The 21,955-nt window shown below is 35.7% G+C and overlaps 2 protein-coding genes across 2 annotated transcripts in view; both read left to right on the forward strand.

The window, feature by feature from the left end:
- Positions 1–3,399: 3,399 nt before the first annotated feature.
- LOC133653937 (cytochrome P450 3A27-like) lies at positions 3,400–15,183 on the forward strand. The gene is made up of 13 exons (XM_062053784.1): positions 3,400–3,591; positions 5,863–5,956; positions 6,037–6,089; positions 6,156–6,255; positions 6,340–6,453; positions 6,542–6,630; positions 9,168–9,316; positions 9,402–9,529; positions 9,614–9,692; positions 12,470–12,630; positions 12,704–12,930; positions 13,025–13,187; positions 13,266–15,183. Exons 1-13 carry the CDS (start codon positions 3,521–3,523, stop codon positions 13,371–13,373), a joined length of 1,536 nt encoding a protein of 511 aa, XP_061909768.1. The 5' UTR covers positions 3,400–3,520; the 3' UTR covers positions 13,374–15,183.
- A 674-nt stretch (positions 15,184–15,857) lies between these two features.
- Positions 15,858–21,955, forward strand: part of LOC133653939 (CTTNBP2 N-terminal-like protein) — a 45,102-nt gene continuing 39,004 nt past the window's right edge. The window contains exons 1-2 of the mRNA XM_062053788.1: positions 15,858–15,965; positions 18,604–18,711. Of these exons, the coding sequence (XP_061909772.1) occupies positions 15,960–15,965; positions 18,604–18,711 (114 nt within the window). The 5' untranslated portion in view covers positions 15,858–15,959. The remainder of the gene's footprint in view (positions 15,966–18,603; positions 18,712–21,955) is intronic.

Genomic DNA, 21,955 nt, shown 5'->3' on the forward strand with positions numbered 1-21,955 from the left:
CCATATATGGAAATAAATTATATTTAGTAGTATTTAATTAACAGTAATGCTGTCAACAATGCAAAATAACTAAACACAAAGAAAAAACTGCAATTGGCATTCATTTAAATAATTTGGATTTTTGCCCTCCGATGTTCAAAGACTTGAGCTTTGAAACAAGTTACAACATAACAACAACAATGACACAGGGTTACAGTGTTCAATGATAAGTCTGGCTGCTGTAAACAAACAACCTGGGATGTGAGTGTCAGGGAGGGACACAAGCAAATTTCCAGAACAAAGATGTTTTGCAGAAAAGTGATATTATATGGATTATTATTATAGGGCTTTGTGGGTGTTTTTTTTCCTTTGTGTTCATGTTTCGCCTTTTTTCTTGCACATTTGTTTTTTTTTGCTTTATTGTAAAAGATCAATCTTGAGACATTTGCCTGGTAAGTGAAGATTATTGACATTCATGTTTTTATTATTCAGTGTTTTATTGTTGATAGTTAATGTTACAAATCCCACATTATTAGTTTTCATATACATTCTTTTATTCAGCGAAAAGGCTGTAAAATTAAATTCTGTTTTTTTGAGGTGGTCTTTCATAATATTTTTAGCATTTTATCAGTCATATGTGAGCGTTTGTATCGTGTTTAGCATTTACCTTTTTCTACGGCGTTTTAGGAATTTATTTCACTAAAGCTGAACAACCTATACATGTTTATAGGGTTCCTTAAAAAAAAGAACCAAGCACACATACAGCCGAACGCGTGACACTTTTTGCAACTAAAATATTGTCAAAAAACACGAGGCACAGACAAACTCGTAGTTTCATCTTAAAAATCTGAAAAAAAAGAATAAGACCGGAGAATATTGTCACACAATCATCAGTCAGTCAATCCTCTGTTACACAGAAATATCCTGCTGTTACCATTCTATATATATATACATATATATATATATATATATATATATATATATATATATATATATATATATATATATATATATATATATATATATACATATATATATATATATATATATATATATATATATATATATATATATATATATATATATATATATATATATATATATATATTTATTTATTTATTTATTTATTTATATATATATATATATATATATATATATATATATATATATATATATATATATATATATATATATATATATAAAATAAATAAATGATAAATGGGTTATACTTGTATAGTGCTTTTCTACCTTCAAGGTACTCAAAGCGCTTTGACACTATTTCCACATTCACGCACACATTCACACACTGATGGCGGGAGCTGCCATGCAAGGCGCTAACCAGCAGCCATCAGAGGCAAAGGGTGAAGTGTCTTGCCCAAGGACACAACGGACGTGACTATGTAGGTAGAAGGTGGGGATTGAACCCCAGTAACCAGCAACACTCCGGCGTTTATTTATATATTATATATATATATATATATATATATATATATATATATATATATATATATATATATATATATATATATATATATATATATATATATATATATATATAAATAAAATAAATACTTGAATTTCAGTGTTCCTTTATTTACACATAACTCACATAACACTCCTCTCTACTCGTTGTATTTGAAAGTGCAATGCTTTGCAGCCAGTAGCACAGCCTTTGAAGGAGCGTAGGTATGGGCAGTGTAATATTCTAGGTTGGAGTCAATAACCAGGCGAGGTGACGAAGTTACGTCTCTTTACTTCATACTTCAGAACCGACTCCCACACTTGCATTAAAGATGTGCTATTTGGATTTACACTGTATGAAAAAAAATTTGAAAAGGAATATTACCTTTGCAACCTCATTATACTATTGCTGGGGTCACCAACCTTTTTGAAACCAAAAGCTACTTCTTGGGTACTGATTAATGCGAAGGGCTACCAGTTTGATACACACTTAAATAAATTGCCAGAAATAGCCAATTTGCTCAATTTACCTTTAACTCTATGTTATTATTAATAATTAATGATAATTATCTTTGTGGAAACACTGATCATCCTAATGATTTCTCACAATAAATATATATAGAAACAGATAAATATCAATATGCAACACTTTATTTTTATATTTTTTCTAAGTGCACATTTTTCAAATTGAACATTTTCAAATGATCACTTCTAAGACAGTCTTGTGAAATCACAATATCCCATTTTAACTAGCTAGCCACTAACATTTTTTAACAAATCATGAATTACTTTGCACCATGTTTGTACAAATAATAACTCATGTAAAATACAAAAGTCAACTCTCAAATTTTTAAATAAATCATGTCACACTTTAAACTGGACACCAAATCTGTTATCTGTTTCTTTGTCAGTTAGTGAAGACCAAGTCTTTAACATATTTTGTTGGATTTTCAAATTCTATTTGAGTTTTGTCTCTCTTAGAATGAAAAATATTGAGCAAAGCGAAACCAGCTTGCTAGTAAATAAATAAAATTTACAAAATAGAGGCAGCTCACTGGTAAGTGCTGCTATTTGAGCTATTTTTAGAACAGGCCAGCGGGCTACTCATCTGGTCCTTACGGGCTACCTGGTGCCCGCGGGCACCGCGTTGGTGACCCCTGTACTATTGGCTAAGTTTTATATTCATAAATGTAAGTTTCTCAATACCCAACCATTTTTTGTGCCTTTAAAAAATATTTAAAACTCTAAATTAAAACACTTTACCTCTAACAACCAAAAAGCTGTGAAAACGATGATGCTGTGTTCCAGATTTAAGTTATTTACTGAAATTGAGTGAGCCTAGGGCTTTGCACTTTGTTTATAATATATATATATATATATATATATATATATATATATATATATATATATATATATATATATATATATATATATATATATATATATATATATATATATATATATATATATATATATATATATAGTATTCTATTTTAGTTACTTTGAATTTACAACCCCCTGGCAATGCTTTGTACTGTTTTTGTACTGTTTTGTACTGTTTTTGTATTTACTTTATTATTTTTATTTTCAACTGTTTTGTAAATGTTGAAATGTATAAATAAAGGTTTATAAAAAAAATAAAAATAAAAAAAAAACTCCCACACTAGCTGTCAGGGTGTGCAATACAACGTAAACCGCTGGCCAACCAAAAAGTTTTTGATTGATATTTCTTGTGAAAATTATTCTAAGTTATGTGTTGGATGTCATCTAAATTTAAAAATATATATATATTTTTTGACTTTTTTGATAAAAAGTGAGTACAAACTCAATAACAATTTGAGTCTACGATACCTTTAACTGCACCAAAACAAACATGTGCGCTCTATGCTTTACTTTAGTAGAGATTGCGTTGTATTCAACTACAAGTGGCTACATAGGTTTATTGATCCGCACCCACTGGGCTGAACTGGACTGATGGCCATGATAACTTGTTACGTAACAGCCTGTTTTTCTTGAAGAACGACACTGCAGTGCATCAGATGTTCTCACCCAGACTGTGGCGGACCTTTCTGAGAACGAGATGGCTTTTTTTCTGTATTTTTCAGCGGAGACATGGACTTTAATCGCCATTGTTATTGCTCTGCTGGTGCTGTAAGTCAACGTTACATAAACTCCCAAGTTCGACGTCAATATTCGTTTGTGATGTTTTCAGTATAGCATTCTTTAACTTTTAACATGTTTTTCGAAGGTTACGATGGATACCGAATAATGTATAGGGCACATATGGGAAGTCTGAACTTGCTACTAAAAAGGCTAATTTAAATGACGACAATGATTAAAACAACATTTCCGACAAAAGTCGTCATGAGTCCAATTAAAGAAAATGAGTTTTGTATTTGTGAGTTTCTCATCACATTACCGCATCGCTTACAGGCTGCGTTTAATTATTTAATGGTATATTCAAAGATATTGCTAAATCAATTCAGTGTGAAGCACAGCAACTTGAAATGCACGTAGAGAAAAAACTGGCATATAAACGCTGTGTGCACTAGAGTCCTGTCATTTGCTCACTTCAACATGTGCAAAAATGAATCGTAAGAAGCAAGCTTATTACTTTGTGCACTTCCCGTGTTTAAGTATATTAGAGACTTTACCTAAATTAATTAATCCTTTAAGTTAAAATAGTCGAGAGTATAGGGTATCTGCTCCTGATTGTGGAAACTAGCTTGAATGAAATCAAGTTATTTTGTGTTCCTACTTTATAACTCAGTGGTTCTCAAACTTTTTTCACCAAGTATCCCCTCAGAAACCACTTGGCTCTCTAAGTCAGTGTTTTTCAACCACAGTGCCGCGGCACACTAGTGTACCGTGAGATATTGTTTGGTGTGGCGTGGGAGATATTGTCATTTCACCTAATTGGGTTAGAAATATTTTATGCAAACCAGTAATTATAATCCACAAATAATGTGCCGTTGTTGAGTGTCTATGCTGTCTAGAGCTCGGCATATCAGTAGGTGGCAGCAGGTAGCTAATTGCTTTGTAGATGTCGGGAACACGGTTTGTCGCGATGACAGTATGCGGGAGGCAGAGTGAAGGTAAAAAGGTATCTAATGCTTAAACCAAAAATAAACAAAAGGCGAGTACCGCTAAGAAAAGGCATTGAAGCTTAAGGATGGCTATGCAAAACAAAACTAAAACTGAACTGGCTGCAAAGTAAGCAAAAACAGAATGCTGGACAACAGCAGAGACTCACAGCGTGTGGAGCAGACGGCGTCCACAAAGTTCATCCGTACATGACATGACAATCAACACCAAAATAGGAGCGCAAGACAAGAACTAAAACACTACACACAGGAAAACAGTAAAAAACTCAAAATAAGTCACAACGTGATGTGACAGGTCGTGACAGTACACGTACTTTGAGACAAGAGCTATAATGATGCATGCTTGTTTATTGTTTGAATTCATATCCAACAATTGCGAGAACGACTTTTTATTGTCAATATATTATATAACCGATATCGGCTGCTGAGTTTAATTTTTTATGTTTTCTTCTCGCGGTGTGCCTCTGGATTTTTTCAATGAAAAAAATGTGCCTTGGCTTAGAAAAGGTTGAAAAACACTGCTGTATGTAACACCATAATGACCAATATTAAAATGCAGTAGCGTGGTAGGCCTAAGTATTTAATTAAAAAACAAGGCAGATGTTTAATTTAACACGCATATTCACTATTAGTGGCCGCTGTAACATTACACAAAATGCACAAACATAATCAACAATGATACTCATTATACAGTACATATTTACACACTTCTTTGGCGTATTTCCTTGGAAAAATATAAATTTACACCTCTGCTTTGTTGTTATAATAGTAATGTTCATGATCCTTCATGACTGTCTTGGAATCGTATTTAATTTTCTTAGTTTCATTTTTAAATTTTTTTACTGTTTGGCGCTCTTATTTTTGTTTCCACCTTCTGTCTGCTTGCATTTCTAAGAGAAGGTGCTGTTGGGTTTGATGTGTGTGGCAGCGTTAACAGAGTCACGCGAGAGTTTGGGTGTCTGTGTGTAGAGTTCCAAAACGTGAGTTGTGGCGGACAGCAGTTATTGCCTTTAAGTGTGTTTAAACTCCCTGAGTTTGTTACCGCTTGTTAAGAAAGTGTATCTTTGACTGTCTTTTCTTCTCTACTGTCGGGCATTTCAATATCATAACTTTCAACGACAGCGTGATTGCAAAAGCCACAGCCGACACAATAGAAGTGGCAGCGGTGCGTTTAGACTGGCTCTATTATACACTGAACATAAGTATAAACACAACACTTGTTTTTGCTCCCATTTTTCATGAGCAGAATGTTTTAAATGTCTTCAAATGATAGTTAATTTCAACTGATGTGTCTAACAGTGTTGTTAATATTCATCAGCTATGGAAATGCACCCTATGGCTTTTTCAAGAAAATCGGGATCAAAGGTCCCAAACCGTTGCCGTATATTGGGACATTTCTGGAGTACAGAAAGGTGAGATCATGTACAGTAATATCAGAGTAAGGGCTTAATTATAGCTGGCATTTAATTTATTATGTTTTTATTTTATTTAGGGCATCCACAATTTTGATATGGAATGTTTTCAAAAGTATGGAAAAGTCTGGGGGTAAGTGTATACATCTTATGTGTGTTTAACATTAATACACTGACTCACTGTAATGGGTTCTGTAAGGATTTTTGATGGCAGACAACCCGTCATGGCTATAATGGACACAAGTATGATTAAAACCGTCTTGGTTAAGGAGTGTTATTCTGTCTTCACCAACAGACGGGTAAAAAAAAACAAGTTAAGATTTTTTTATATACAATAAAAGACTACATTTTAAAGAAGGTGTTCTTTTGCTGTTTGTTTTTAGGATCTGGGCCTAAATGGACCTTTAAGTGATGCTGTTTCAATCGTAGAAGATGACCAATGGAAGAGGATCCGCAGTGTGCTCTCGCCGTCATTCACAAGTGGCCGACTGAAAGAGGTCAACAAGCTCACTGATTTCTTTATTTTGTTGCTGTTGTTTTCTCCTTATGTACATATTTAAGGGTTTCTTATTTACTTTTCAATAGATGTATGGAATAATGTTGCATCACTCAAGCAATCTGTTCAGATGTCTTCGGAAGAAAGCAGAAGGAGATGAGGTCATTGAAGTCAAAGAGTGAGTAACTACTTTTGTGCAATGCATGCATTATGACATAAAACAAAAGTTAATGTACCTAATATTAACTTCCGAAGCCAAACAGTTTTTTCGGCTGTTGCTATTTACTGTTTTGAGATTCCAACATGTGATTGCAGGTGCCTGATTGGCCCCAACACCTATAATTGAACCTAAACAGTTAATGAGTCTAGAATCTGGAAGTAGAATGAGTGTGAAGACATATAACATGCTTTTGCAGAATGCTCCACCAACAAAATAACATTTATATAAAAAAAAATAAAACGAGGCGTGTCGTCATGAGTAATACTAAAATGAAATTATAACACTCACCCGAGCAGTTTTTACCTGCCAATAGTCCTGACCTCAACCCAAGTGGACACATGTGGAAAGAGCTTTGAAGTGCTATTTTTTTTTTCAAATGACTAATATATAGCTATTTGTTAAGGAGTGAAATTCCTTCCCACTGTAGTGTTTGACCAGGATAAAGACAGAGTGCAAAGCTTTGTGGCCACTCACTAATTAGGCTCCTTACTGTTTCTGAAAAAATTATATTTACATTTTCAATCATCGAATCCATAGGTGTCAAACTCAAGGCACGGAGGGCCACATCTAGCTCGCCACATCATGTTATGTGGCCTTCAAAAGCCTGGGAATATGCGTCAATAAGGCATTTATTAATTGATGTATTTCAATTTTGACAGAATGTTTTTTTAATGCATGCAAATGCAGTTCTTGACTTGATATTATTTGAAACAAGAAGCTATTTTTGTTTTGTTTTTTGTCAGTGAAACCCTTTTCAAAGTAAATTCTACACTAGCTGAACTAATATATCTGCTCGTCACTTTGACTTCTGATTCCAAAGCAAGTTGTCCATAAGTTTGTTGTTAAAAAATTATAATATGAAGGGGAATTTGTACAATACAGATGTAATGATATGAAAATATCATGTCACGGGTATTGTGACCCAAATCATCACGATTATCATTATTTCTATCATGTTATTGTTAAATTTGCTCATAAAGTACATCCACACAAAATGTGTCTTGTATTAATGCTGGCATTTATGCCAACTAGCAATTACTGTACTAGCTACTTTTCTAGGAAATAAGCAGAACCACTACGTTTTTCAATGTGTGTGCTTGAGCAGGTGCTTGAGCCGTAACAGTGTGGTAGTCAATCACGGTTTTATCCATCCATCCATTTTCTACCGCTTATTCCCTTCGGGGTCGCGGGGGGCGCTGGAGCCTATCTCAGCTACAATCGAGCGGAAAACGGGGTACACCCTGGACAAGTCGCCACCTCATCACAGGGCCAACACAGATAGACAGACAACATTCACACTCACACACTACGGCCAATTTAGTGTTGCCAATCAACCTATCCCCAGGTGCATGTCTCGGTTTTATGATAATTAAAATGTGAAACTAATACTTTACTAACCATAAGATGTTTTTGCACCGTTTGTCATTATTCTGTGTAGTTAGGGTTGCCAACTCCTTGCAAAAAAGAAGGGAATACTTGCTGGGCGAGTCAACCTAATTTATTTGGGCCTTTTTCATTTGTGTAAAAAGAGTTGTATACTATCCACAAAGGTTAAATGAAGGGAACTGGACTCTTCGGGTTTGTTGACGATGTTTCAGAATTGACCTTTGTGGATTATATAACTTGACTGACAATCTACAAAAATATTAGTACATCTATTTTACTCCAAGTATAATGTAATTAGATGCACATGTTTTGGAGTAATAGGAATTCATGGGAAACAAATTGTTTAATAATATTTATAAATATTTTTGTCTTAAATATAAATCTTCCCTGCTAAACTTAACAGAATAAAAATAAACATATAAAAATAAACATATTTCTCCATCAAAGTACATTTGACCTGTCTAACTTAAAACAGAAAATGAGATGACACAATGAAACAAAATCACAGTGGTAAAAAGTAACTTTTGGAGTTTGATGACCAGAAACTCCGCATATAATTGTAGCTCCACGCTGAGGCAGTGACAGCAGCTAAGGCAAAAGGAACGGATGCCAGAGAAGTTGAGTAGCAATGAGTTTGACAGGAGAGCGATCAGTCACACTGGCATCCATTGACTTAGTTGAGATTGGCGGAATTTGCGTGGATTGGAGCGATCGTAAAATCTTGGCGGGACTGAATATTATAACAAAGCAGCCATCTGAGGCCTTGTACCTGCAATGTGGCCCACAATGAAAATTATCATTTTAATCAATCAGAGAACACCAAACAGTAGTCAACAAAAACAGCAGAATAGCTTTTTAGTGTTGGCAATGAATATGTCCAGGTAGCACATTTTACATGAATGCAGCGCAACTCAGTCATTCAGGTCATCCTTCAAATGTATGTTACCTTTAAATAGGGCTTAATTTAAAAGGGAAGTGCACATACTTTCAAATAGTTTAAAACATATTTGCAAGAAGCACAAAAAATACATTTGTCTTTTTTAACACTTGCTTAAGCAATGGTGCTATCAACCAGCTATGTATGACTAATTCAAACTGAATATTTGCAGAGTTTTTGGACCTTACAGTATGGATGTTGTGACCAGTACTGCATTCAGTGTGGACATTGACTCCATTAACAATCCCTCTGACCCATTTGTCTCAAACATTAAGAGAATGGTCAAGGTCAACATCTTCAACCCCTTCCTTGTGCTTGTTGGTAGGTCACACACTGTCACTTAGTAATGTCTCTATTTTTGCTGTGCCCCTTTATGTAAGAGTAAATCTTTTCCCTACGATTTCAGTTATTTTTCCATTTCTGCGGCCACTGATTGAAAAGATGGATGTGACACTCTTCCCAGCTGAAGTGTTGACTTTCTTCTATAACTTCCTAAAAACGATCAAATCTGACCGGAACAAAAATGAACACGAGGTAAGAATTTCAAATTGTTGGCTGCACATGTGAGTATTTGTAGGATTTGGAGCACTTACCCAAAACCAAAATGCTTCTCTTTAGAACCGAGTTGATTTCATGCAGTTGATGGTAGATTCTCAAATGTCAGACTCCAGCGTAGGAGATGCAAGCAACCACAAAGGTAGAAACCCAGAAGACTTATTTTATTCATTCAAATAGAGACTGTTCGATATCCTGCTAAAGTGGGTTTCCTGTATGCACACACCCATACACACAACTATTTATAGTTCTTTGCAATCTTGACCGTGGGTCTTGCAACTCAGAAATGTCCCTTTACTATTATTCTTATTTTGAGAACCAGCATTGTCCATAGTGAACGTTTTTTTGGGTCTATTTATTTAATCAGAGTTACACATTTCAGGAAAAAATAGCTATGTTATGGAAAATAAAAGTGTCTATCGTAGATTGTAGTGGACGTCGGTCACAGCCACCCCTTGCCCAAACTTGAGTTTCTAGTTATGATGCACATTTTGGACCTAATTATGAGTTTTAATGCAAAAACACAAACCAAATGTAAACCTAATTAAAACATAAATTATATGGAGCTAATTCGGGGTCAAAACTTTTGTACTTAAAAAAATAACTTTGAAACCGAAACTTAAAGTTTTGATGTTGAATTTTAAAAATACATCAGTGCATTCCAAATAAAAAGAAGTTAAACTTTTTTTTTTCAGTTTGAATATAATTATGAATCACACTTAAATTTTTTGGGAATTAATTTTATTGTCATTTTTTTACTTTCATGTATTTTGACAAATGAGCTTGTTTTTTTTCAGATGCTTATTTTTTTTAATAGTTAAACATTTTTTTCAGATTCAAATACCTTTTTTTAAAATTAAAATTTAGTTTTTGACCCTTTGTTACGTGAAGTGCGTGCGAGGGGCGTGGCTTTATGACAGACCAATCAGCAAAAGTATAAGGAGCGTCCCCGAAACAAACACTTTATTTAGGCTACACCATGCAATTGTCAGTCACAGAAATGATGCCAGTGACACACGAAGGTTGTTCTAAAAAGCATTTAGGACTGCAGCAACTAATTATGCACAGTGCAGCAACTAATTATGCCAGATTATGCATTTCAACAGCCAAGCTTGAAATTCCCACTTCCGGATATAACCGTGAGTGCCGCGCCGCACACACACAGTGATCCACTCGCTGATTGCAACGATGGCGTCCAGCTCTGCAGACCATAGTCATCATACAGTATATGATTGGGGCGCAGGAAATTTGGCCGACATACCATCTTGAACCGATCTTCGCCTCGTATTTGAGCAGCAGAAAGAAGATGCCAGAGGATTGTGCTGCATATTCCTATACAAATCGTATATTTAAGGAATTTTATCATGAGATGGCACAAAATTTAGTACCCAAGGTACCAGATTTAGCCCAATGAGTACCACAACAATAGAATCTTTATAAAATGTGATATACATAGAGTAGGTTATAAACACCATAGGTTAGGCTGACCATATTCTGAAATCACAAAAAAATCACAATTAAAAAAAAAACATTTTATTTCTCATGATTGTACACTCAGCACCCCATCTTGACAGAAAAAAACAGAAATGTAGAAATTGTTGCAAATCTATTGAAAACTAAAAACTAAAATGTCACATGGTCATAAGTATTCAGACCCTTTGTTGTGATACTTAGATTTACTCACATGCTGTCCATTTCTTCTGATCCTCCTTGAGATAGTTCTGCTCCTGAACTGGAGTCCAGCTGTGTTTAATTAAACTGATTAGAAAAGGCACACACCTGTCTATCTAAGACATTACAGTTAACTGTGCATGTTAGAGCAAATGAGAATCTTGAGGTCGAAGGAACTTACCAAGTAGCTCAAAGACAGAATTGTGGCAAGGCACAGAACTGGCCAAGGTTACAAAATAATTTCTGGAGCACTCAAGGTACCTTAGAGCACAATGGCCTGAAATAGAAGAAGTTTGGAATGACCACAACTCTTCTTAGACCTGGCCTTCCAATCTGAAAATGCTATTGTCATTTCTCTCACTGACAGTAGCCTATATAAAGTGTTGGCTTGAACTGAATTCCTAAGTTACCTGAAGGCAACGTGTTTAGGGACGCTCCTTATCCTTTTGCTGATTGGTCTGTCATGAGGCCATGTCCTTTGCATGCACTCCACATACAAAAATGTCTGAATCTGAAAAATCTATATTTGAATCTAAAAGAAAAAAGGGTTTGAATATGATTTTTTTTTTAAGTCAAAAAAAAAAAATTGGGATAAAAACACAAGCTCAAATATCAAAATATATGACAGTGAAAAATTAAAATAAATAATTAATTCAAAATAATTTTAAGTGGGAATTTAAATTATATTCAACCTGAAAAAACTGTTAACTTGTTTTTATTCGAAAATACTTTCGGTTTCAAAGTCATTTTTTTCAGGTACAAGACTTTTGACCCTGATGTAGCACCATAAAATTAGCAAACCTTTGAACTATTTCTACTGACAATTTAACCCAGTACAGCTGGCTTACAAAACCAGTATAGTAACGCTGAGCGCCGCGGACATTTGCTATTACATCCTTAACGGTGATGGGGCATGAAGGAGCTATGTATAATTTTGCAGTAAAATTTGTGCTCTGAGTTGACATTTATTGACATTAATTGACATTTTACGACTCTTCTCCCACGGATGACGATTCCTTACTGACAGCATGTGATCTCTGGGATCTTTAGGAGGTTAAAATGTCAATACAAGGATATGCCACTGTGTTTACACTGGTCAAAAATTTTTAAATCTGTCCGATGTTTCAGAATGAACTAGAGGGCTGGTGTGTTAACTGAATTTGGCCCCGAGCCGCTAGTTGAATAGTGCTCAGCTACAGCTTGTTTCCATGATGTACTGTGTTTGATCACAATGCATATGTGTTTCAGGTCTGACTGATAATGAAATCCTTTCTCAGGCCATGATTTTTATCTTTGCTGGCTATGAAACCAGTAGCAGCTCACTGTGCTTCTTAGCCTACAATCTAGCAACACATCCTGACATCCAAAAGGTTCTGCAAGATGAGATTGATGAAACAATTCCAGACAAGGTCACTTCAAAAATGTTTTTCCCTTTTAAGCAACTAGTTTAGTGCCCTACAACTGTACTTTACATCAATTTAGGCTAGACCAAAGTATGAAGACCTGGTGCGGATGGAGTACCTGGATATGGTAATGAATGAGTCCGCAAGGCTGTTTCCTATCGCCAGTCGTCTGGAAAGGATAGCAAAGACCTCAGTTGAAGTTGACGGAATGACCATTCCCAAGGAAACTGTGATCATGGTGCCGGTTTACGTTCTTCACCATGACCCTTCTTTATGGCCGCAACCTGACTCTTTCAAACCTGAAAGGTACTGTCATGAACAGAAAGTCAGGGAAGGTACTGCCAGTTTATTTTTTGTGACTTGCCTGACAGTATATTTGTTGTTTGCTTTTTGTTTTTAGGTTCAGCAAAGAGAACAAAGACAACATAAATCCTTACGCATACTTGCCATTTGGAGCAGGGCCAAGGAACTGTATTGGCATGCGATTCGCTCTCCTAATGATGAAGTTGGCTTTGGTGGAGATCCTGCAGCACTACAGCTTTGTCACCTGCAAGGAAACGGAGGTGAGTAGGCATTTACAAACATTTGAAAATTGTAATGTTTAAATTTTTTTTTAATCTTATTTGAAAATATTTTCTTAGATTCCGATGACGCTGTCAAACGAACAATTTACATCACCTACGAATCCCATCAAACTGAAACTAGTGGCAAGGGAAGATGCTCCAGATTGTATTTCAAGAGAAATGTGATTTTCTTTCATATATTTTTTCTTTTACAAGAATGACATGGGACGTACGTAATTTTGCGTCAGTATTGACATTATGATCTCAATCAATCAAAGGTTGATTATGTTCTACATACAGTATCTTATCTTTATAAGTCACAGTTACTTTAAAAAAGAAACTAATCGAATTGAAGTAACAGTAAATTTGGCATATGTTTGCACGCAACTAACAACAAACTTTATTGTATATTTATGCCTGCTACAGAAATGCTATCTTTGACTTAAATTCCTTTGATGCTTATCCAATCACAGGCTGCAGCTACCTCCACACACATGCTATGCTATACATAATGTAAACAATGCATAACATAATACATTTAAGGGGAAAGACAGTTAAAAGAAAATGGAAGATGATTACTGTTTTTCTGTAAATGAGATAGAACTACAATAAAAACAGACTGTGTTTCAAGGCAGTGAATTTCCTTCAATTTACTCTTTAGAATACCTCTTCACTGTTTTGACTGTCATGATATTCTAGTATAGTGTATCTTAAATGACTTGGGTCATAAGCTAATTAAATATTCACAACATTTTCATACTGTAACTTATTTTCCCCTGGGCGCCACAGTCTGAAAAATCTAAGCATGCTGGGGACCTTTTTGATAAAAAAAAAAGGCTAAATAAACCCAATATCCAAACCAATGTACTGTAGGCCTACAAAGAAGTGATATATTGATGTAAAAACAGCTAGTATTATTGGCATCAACATTTCCACTTTTTCTCCACATCATTTTGGTCCATTTTTTCTCCTCACTTTTGCGGTTATTATTATTGTTAGTTTTCTGGCCCCTGGACCGCAATTTAAACTGGATTTATGAGTTACAATGTTATTCTTATGAAATTATATGTGCAATGTGCAAGCGGTCAAACACCTACACTAATTCAAATCTAACACAAAGTGTTTGCAAAGTCCTCCGCAAACGTAAGCTTCTGTTCACACTATAGTTTAAAATGATTTATTGTTATTTCAATTTTCAGTGGGATTTTCAGGATTAATGTAGCTGTTGTATTGAGATTTTTTTCGGCATGCCTAATACAATTTTTTCCAATTGCTTACAAACTAAATTTTTAATTTTCACACAGTTAACAAAGTCTACACACAGTAAGCAAAACCACTGTGCAGATTTGCCTAATATTAGGCATAGACTCAACTTCACAGTTTTTGCGAAATATTCCACACAATGCTTTAGACACACCTGCCCATCTTGCACATGTGATGTGGATGAGATATATGGCCTGATCCAGCTAGACGGGCAGGTGATGATTAGAATCAGTCACTGAGGCTTTTGAGTACATTCTTTCATAGAGTTGCTGTTGCCTAAGCATGCACATGTAGCCTATATATTATTTATCCCCACATTTTTTTTAAAATCTTTTTATTTGTCTCAGATTGTATGTCATTGTTGACTACTGTTATTTGTAACTTTACCTGACTGTGGTAAAAATACATATTTTCAGTTTGCAGCATCATTGTTGAGCAGTTCCTGAAAAGATGACAGTATATAATTACTTTCTCCTTAGGTCCTTACGTATATAGGTTCACTTCGAAGTAAACAATGACAATTGCTATGGATGTGCCAATATATTTTGTCAAGTTACAGTAATCATTCATCACATATGTTAAAAAGGTTAGGTAAAATGCCCCAAACATTTGATTTCTTATAGTATAATAGTTTGTTTTTTACAAATGTGTTTTGTATTTATCACTCTTCTGGGTAACTCACTCCAATAGTGTCTTATCATTTGAAGTTTGTGTGAGTGAGATGAAAATAAAACTGCATTTTTTACAAATGCTTGCTTTATTTTGATGAATGGGCATATGTTTTGACCGAAGTTTGTCATATTGCAAATAATCTAGGAATTAAGAAAATTGAATGTGGTGTTTGGAAAAGTGTGTATATATTTTGAAAAAAGACACACAGTTTGTAAAATAGTGTGTAAGCAAATGGTAAAAACGGTAAATGTAATGGCCGGTGTACTGTTGTTTTTACTATTGTAGTAACGACTCTTTACCACTAAGAGCCGCTAAACCCCTGAATGCTTCCCTGTCAAGGTAATAATGCTCAAATATGAGTATGTGCATTTAAAGTAACTAGAAGTGTCAATGGAGAGGGGATGAAAATGTGTTGACTATAATCTGCCACGCACTTGTCATTATTTATCCAGCACAGGATCTTCATGTGCATTCAAAATAAACCATGTAGATGTGCAAAATATATACATTGCTGTAAAAAGGTTCATATGTGGATTATCAATAAAAGGATATAAATACACGTTATGAGCCACAATCACAACTGGACGTCCGAAACAAAGAGCTTTGTCAACCTAAAATGGGAACGCCCCTAACCCCGACCCCAAGCGTGAAACGAGGCTCCCATTGGTTAGATTAAGAGCCAGCACGCCTCCTATTGGCTGTCGACTTTGTCAATAAATGTCTGTTGTTCGGGTTGGGAGTAGGCGCCTCTGACAGCGGTCTGCCGCTCCGTTTCAGCCATTGCCGGGGCAACAATTTCTACATTTGTGGAGTTTTTTACGCGACAGGACAGAGTGTATGAAGGTATGTTCAGCACGGGGCAGGGTGGAAGTATTTCCATTTGTTTGTTGACGTATTTATTTGGTGCTTTGAGTTAAAAGGGTGGGAGAACTACAGCATATTTTGTGACCCATCAGCTCCAATTGAATCGCCTCTGTTGTGATTGCGTGAAACTTGCTATCACATGTGTAAATAATGGCTAGTAATTTCCTTTTATCGCCAGGTTCATGTTAAATTAATGTTTTGAGTAAAGAGAGCAATCGCCGCAAAAATATTGATGCAGTATTGATCTAACTATTATCACTCAAATCAATGTTAAGTTAACTAATGTGATATATTTACACGAAGTGCTGCACCTTCTCTACATGTAACATGGTAACTAGTTGCCTCCCCCTGTGTTAGACTAGGAGGCTCTTACGCTGTTGATGAGCAACCATACAGTGATTTATTGCTTTGAACACACAAATCAAGTCAGTCTTGGACATGTACCTGTACAATCTTAAGGCAGGTCCTTCCTGGAACAAGCACAGAAGGGCAGAATGAGGGCAATTTTGTCTGAGACTGAGACTTGAAACATATTGCAAGTTTAGTAGTGCTGACTCCCATTCTGTGGGCATCCCTGGAATGTTGGAATGATTCTTGCTGGAAGTTGAGCTAAAGGTATCAGGTAACCTGCATTATTTGACCACATTGACAGGCAACTGTCTGAACCACCCTGCTTCTTATAATCTTAATTTATAATATTGCAGTTTAGGATTGGGTCTGCCTGCAAAGAAGCCAATATAGCCAATGAATTTGAAAAGAAACAGTTTGCAGTCAGTTGACAAAAATGTGTATACTATATTTTACATTTCCGTAAACCACAGCTAATCTAATCTCGTACAAAAATACATCTTGTTACAAAATAATTCACTTTTGCCACAGGATAAAATAAGGAATTTTGGTGAGTCAATGCTGTGGCCCATTTAAAAGTGCATACAAGGATAGTAAGACAGTGCAAAGACAAGGAGGTGGCGAGCAGATACTTTGTTAATGCTGAAACTTTAGTCCACTGCTAAATCAATGATTGAGCAGTTACAAGTAGGGACATTCCAATCAGGGATTTATGCTGCCGATTTATGACGCTGATGCATTTTTATTACATACAATTGCTTGATCAAAACAAAGTCAATCAAAAAACTAATATATATTACTCATTGAAATCCATTTTGCTATTAAAGCCCTTCTGTGTCCATATCTGAATTTATAACATAAGAACAAAAACAAAAAAAATATTTTTAGAAAATGAAAATATTTATCTAATCACCTGCTCAGTGGCCTTGTGGTTAGAGCAGTGCTTCTCAATTGTTTTCTGTCACGCCCCCCCCTAGGAAAATATTTTGTGCCCCCCCCCCCCACACACACACTCTCACTGTGACTATAAATAGTATAATTTGTCTATAACATTGTTATAACTATACCTCTGCATAACATTGTAAGCTTATTTACATTAAAGGAAACAACACACCGGTCTTTCCTCGTCTCCCACCGTGGTTACAGTGAAGCGCTTAATCACATCCTGGTAGGGCAAAAAAATAACATGTTCCCCGAGGTCACACGGGCACCCCCTGGTATCGCAGCCTCCCCCATTTACACTCGTTCACACTCATTCGCACAAAAGAGTTGTTTCTTTCTGTTATTGATATTTCTGGTTCCTACATTATATATCAATATAGATCAATACAGTCTACAGGGATACAGTCCGTAAGCACACATGATTGTATTTTTTGGTGACAAAAAAATAAATACATATAAACCTCCCCCCCCCTCCATATTAAAGTTTTTAGAATTTTTGTAGCTCATTTTTATTACTTATTCTGTGTTATATATGTTTTTATGTTGCACGATTGTACCAAGAAAAAATTCCTAGTTTGTGAACTCGTTCTCAAACAATGGCAATAAATCTATTCTGATTCTGATGTTATTATGAATGTGCCTGTAAAAACATTACATATATTCTGTACTTACAGCATGTATATAAAACCTTAATGGAGGTGTTAGGATGTTTTCAAGGGCTTTATAGGCAGAGTAGAGCAACTCCCATTAGCTCCATTGTAAGCAAACTTTTTATCGCATTTATTTACTAGTTACAATGCATAAAAAATGTATTTGTGCTTGTCTTATTTATATAAGGATTGTGAATGATAGGCAACATTCCAAAAATAATGTAATTCCCTTTTAATGAAAAGAAAAAAGAAGAGAGGAAATGTGTTGTCTTAAAAGAAAAGGTGGTGGGGTTAAAAAAAAAAAATACCTTGGTTCCTTAGTGATTTAACATGCAGGAATGCTAATGTCTCCTAGTTAATAGCCCAGAAAAGAAGTCTGTGAGACTGGAATTGTGTATGAAAAGCACTATATATTACATTCAGACTGAGCTGTTGTTCAGAAACATTAAGGACATTTCACCAGCACATGCGCAAATCACTGCAGCGACACATCACAAGATAATCTTGACACAACACATTCCACAAATAATTTTACCAGAATATTAAAGTCAGGGTTTGTGTGTATTGTAGTGCATCAATTACGTAGTAAACAGTATGATAGTTCTAGCAAATCCCTAATTGTTAAGCTTTTAGGTATTAGGTCTCTCACTCCACTCCACATGTCTCACTATCTTCAGGAGGACACGATGAATGTGGAGGCTCTGAGTAGAGCAGAGCTGCTGACGCTCCTCAGTATCTTAGAGGGAGAGCTGGAGGCCCAGGAGGTGGTCATTCATGCCTTTAGGGTAAGTACAACTATCACATCCAAATCTATCATTAGACACTGATATTCACTAGCCGCTAATGTGTCTTAGTTATCTTTAAAGTACCAATAGAGTGGAAAAACAAGTTGCCTCTATATTGAAGCTATAATTATATCAGATTTTGGACAGCAAAAGACTTCCAAAGTTTGCGAATAAATAGATATGATCAAAATAGTATCAATCCCACGGTCATTCCCGAGACATTTTGAGGGATAATAAGTTTACGTGATCGCGTAACATCGCGCTATGAACCAAAGATCCTTTCCACATCAATAACAATGGAAATCAAGCAGACTTTGTGAGAGCCAACAACGATGACTTTGGGGAAAATTATGATCCAGAACCTTATATTTTTGAGCCCAAACACAAAGAGGATAAGCAATAAGTTTTAGAAAGCTGACTGCTACCCGGATGCAGCTTTTTGTGACACTAGCATCTGCAGCATTGCTAGGTGCTAAACATACAAACCATATTAAACCATAATAAAATAAACACTTACTGTAATATTTCCACTCTGTCAAGGATGTCGAATGACGGGACGCTCACATAATTCAGTTTCGATGAAAATTCAATTGAAATCCTCACGAAGGGTTAAAATAATGTTGTTGCAACAAGCTCTTTTGTGTCTTTTTTGCCACCTTGGGGATGTGAAACTCAACCAGCCTCTCTGTCCCTAGCCACATGTGTCTACTACCAGGTGAGAGATGCATGAATTATAATCTACAATTTACTTTTAGCAAGTTTGATACAAAGCAGAAGCAGTGTGTCAACAAAAGAATTAGCTCACTGCTAACAATGCACCACTAAAATAGTCTGTCTGCGAATGGGAAGTGATAAGATTTTTCCAATTCTGATTCCACTTTCGATTCTGCTTTAAGATTTGGTTCCTTAGTTTAGATGTAACATGACCTTACAAAGCCTACAGTGAGGTCACATACATAGCATTAAAGAAAAAAAGGTACTTTTTGAAAATAAATGTAATAAATAAATATTCTTCTGTAGAATTTAACAAAATAAATCATGTGGAAATTACACAACAATGTAACATTTAGTAACATGTGATATTTTATTACATGCAACATGAGATGTGTCAAGCCTTTTTTGGTTATACTTTTGATAATTGTGGCTTACAGTTGATTAAAAACTTTTATTTAAAAATCTCTGAAAATCCATCAATCAATCAAAGTTTATTTATATAGCCCTTAATCACAAATGTCTCAAAGAGCTGCACAAGCCACAATGACATCCTCGGCTCAGATCCCACATCAGGGCAAGAAAAAACTAAACCCAATGGGATTCAATGAGAATGTGTGATTTCAAAAAATGTAAGCCAATATTGTCAAAATGATAAGGCTTGACATACCTCACTTTGCATGTAATGAGTTAACATCACAGTTTAGTTTCACATTTGAAGTTAATTGCTAAAATTTTTGGAGTTTCACCTGTATAATAAAATGACTGAGAGAAAATCTGGTGGAAGGAAAACATACAACTTTTCTCTGACTACAATTGAACATTCACTTGCCGAAAATTGTATGTATCTACCGTAGCAAATGGGTGTAAGCTTTTGACCACAAACTTAGTTTCTGCTTGGTGACATTCGTCTAACGGCAGATGTAAACTGGAGCGAGTAATGCCCGCCTCGGAGCCGGTCAGAATCTGTTTCTCGTCATGCTCATCTAAATGAGAAAGCATTCATTTCAATTTAACAAATAATAGCGCTAACATGACAGGCGGTGAGTTATTACCTGTTGTGTTCAGATGATGTGCTCGCATTACTGCTGCCTGGGATGAGATTGGAGCGGTTCAAAAACGCGACTCTCATTTATAAATGTTGCATGCTGTGTGTTCAAATGTTTTAGCATATTGCTCGTATGTCCTCTTCTTTATGAAATAGCAGCCTAATACTTATTACAAGTAGCGCTGTTGCAATCTTTTCTTGTAAAATGTTAGTGTTTGTTGTGACCGGACAACGCTATTTTGCGATCTGACGTCCCTACGCACTTTGAAGAACCGTTAAGAGAATTGCTTGACAAAATGGCAAGTGATTGCAAGGCATTGAGACACTGGGAACTGGTTCTGTACAAGAACCAGTTTTCAATTCCCATCTCTACACCCATATTTGGTTAATTTCCAGGTTACAACATGTAAATGAAGTATTGTTGGCAGTTTCTGAATGTCTTTAGAGAGGGTATAATGAGCGCAACAGAGCACCCTCGATCTGTTGACCCAATTGTTAGTTATTTTTTTAATGGCTTACATAAGGATTATGAATGATAAACAGCACATCTCTTTCAAATTTTTTGCGTAATTCCAGTATGGCTAATCTGATAATATGGTCAGAGTGCAGAAGGTTTACTCCACTGATTTACAGAAATTGTCAAAGATATTCGGAGCAAAATAATGTAAAAGGCTGACTAACTTTGTGGCATTTTGTGATGTTTAGACCGTATTGTCACATACTTTGCGGATTGTATTTACAACTGGATATAGTTTAATGGATACAATAAAACACAAACTGTGTCAACTTGTTTTTCCACTCCACAGCTACTTTAAAGCGGACCAATGATGATTTTCAACTTTCCTGACTTATAAATATTGGTACAATGTCGGATACTCATGTTGAACAATGTCAAAGCGTCACTTCATAAGGTTCATGCATTGGGGGCATGGGCCTGCATGCAGGTTTGGATGCCTCTGAACACTCTATTTTACAGTCTTTTTTTATGATTGGCTACATTGTGACATTACAGTGAGGTGGATGTACATATGTGGTCATTCTTGGACATGCTGTGTCTAAGTGAGACTGCTGCCACTGGAGCTTCCGTATATTTATTCTCCTCTCATACCCTCCCGCCTGCTCTATGTCTATAGAAATAATACTATAAAATAAATACATGGGGCGGTATAGCTCGGTTGGTAGAGCGGCCATGCCAGCAACTTGAGGGTTTCAGGTTCGATCCCCGCTTCCGCCATCCTAGTTACTGCCGTTGTGTCCTTGGGCAAGACACTTAACCCACCTGCTCCCAGTGCCACCCACACTGGTTTAAATGTAACTTAGATATTGGGTTTCACAATGTAAAGCGCTTTGAGTCACTTGAGAAAAAGCGCTATATAAATGTAATTCACTTCACTTCACTACTTCCTTGTTCATTTGTCCACAATCCTTGGGTGACTACAAAATTGGATTGCCCACTAGATTCCGACGAAAAAAGATGGCGATATT

Source organism: Entelurus aequoreus, linkage group LG07 (genome assembly GCF_033978785.1).
Source record: "Entelurus aequoreus isolate RoL-2023_Sb linkage group LG07, RoL_Eaeq_v1.1, whole genome shotgun sequence".
NCBI classification, from domain to species: domain Eukaryota; kingdom Metazoa; phylum Chordata; class Actinopteri; order Syngnathiformes; family Syngnathidae; genus Entelurus; species Entelurus aequoreus.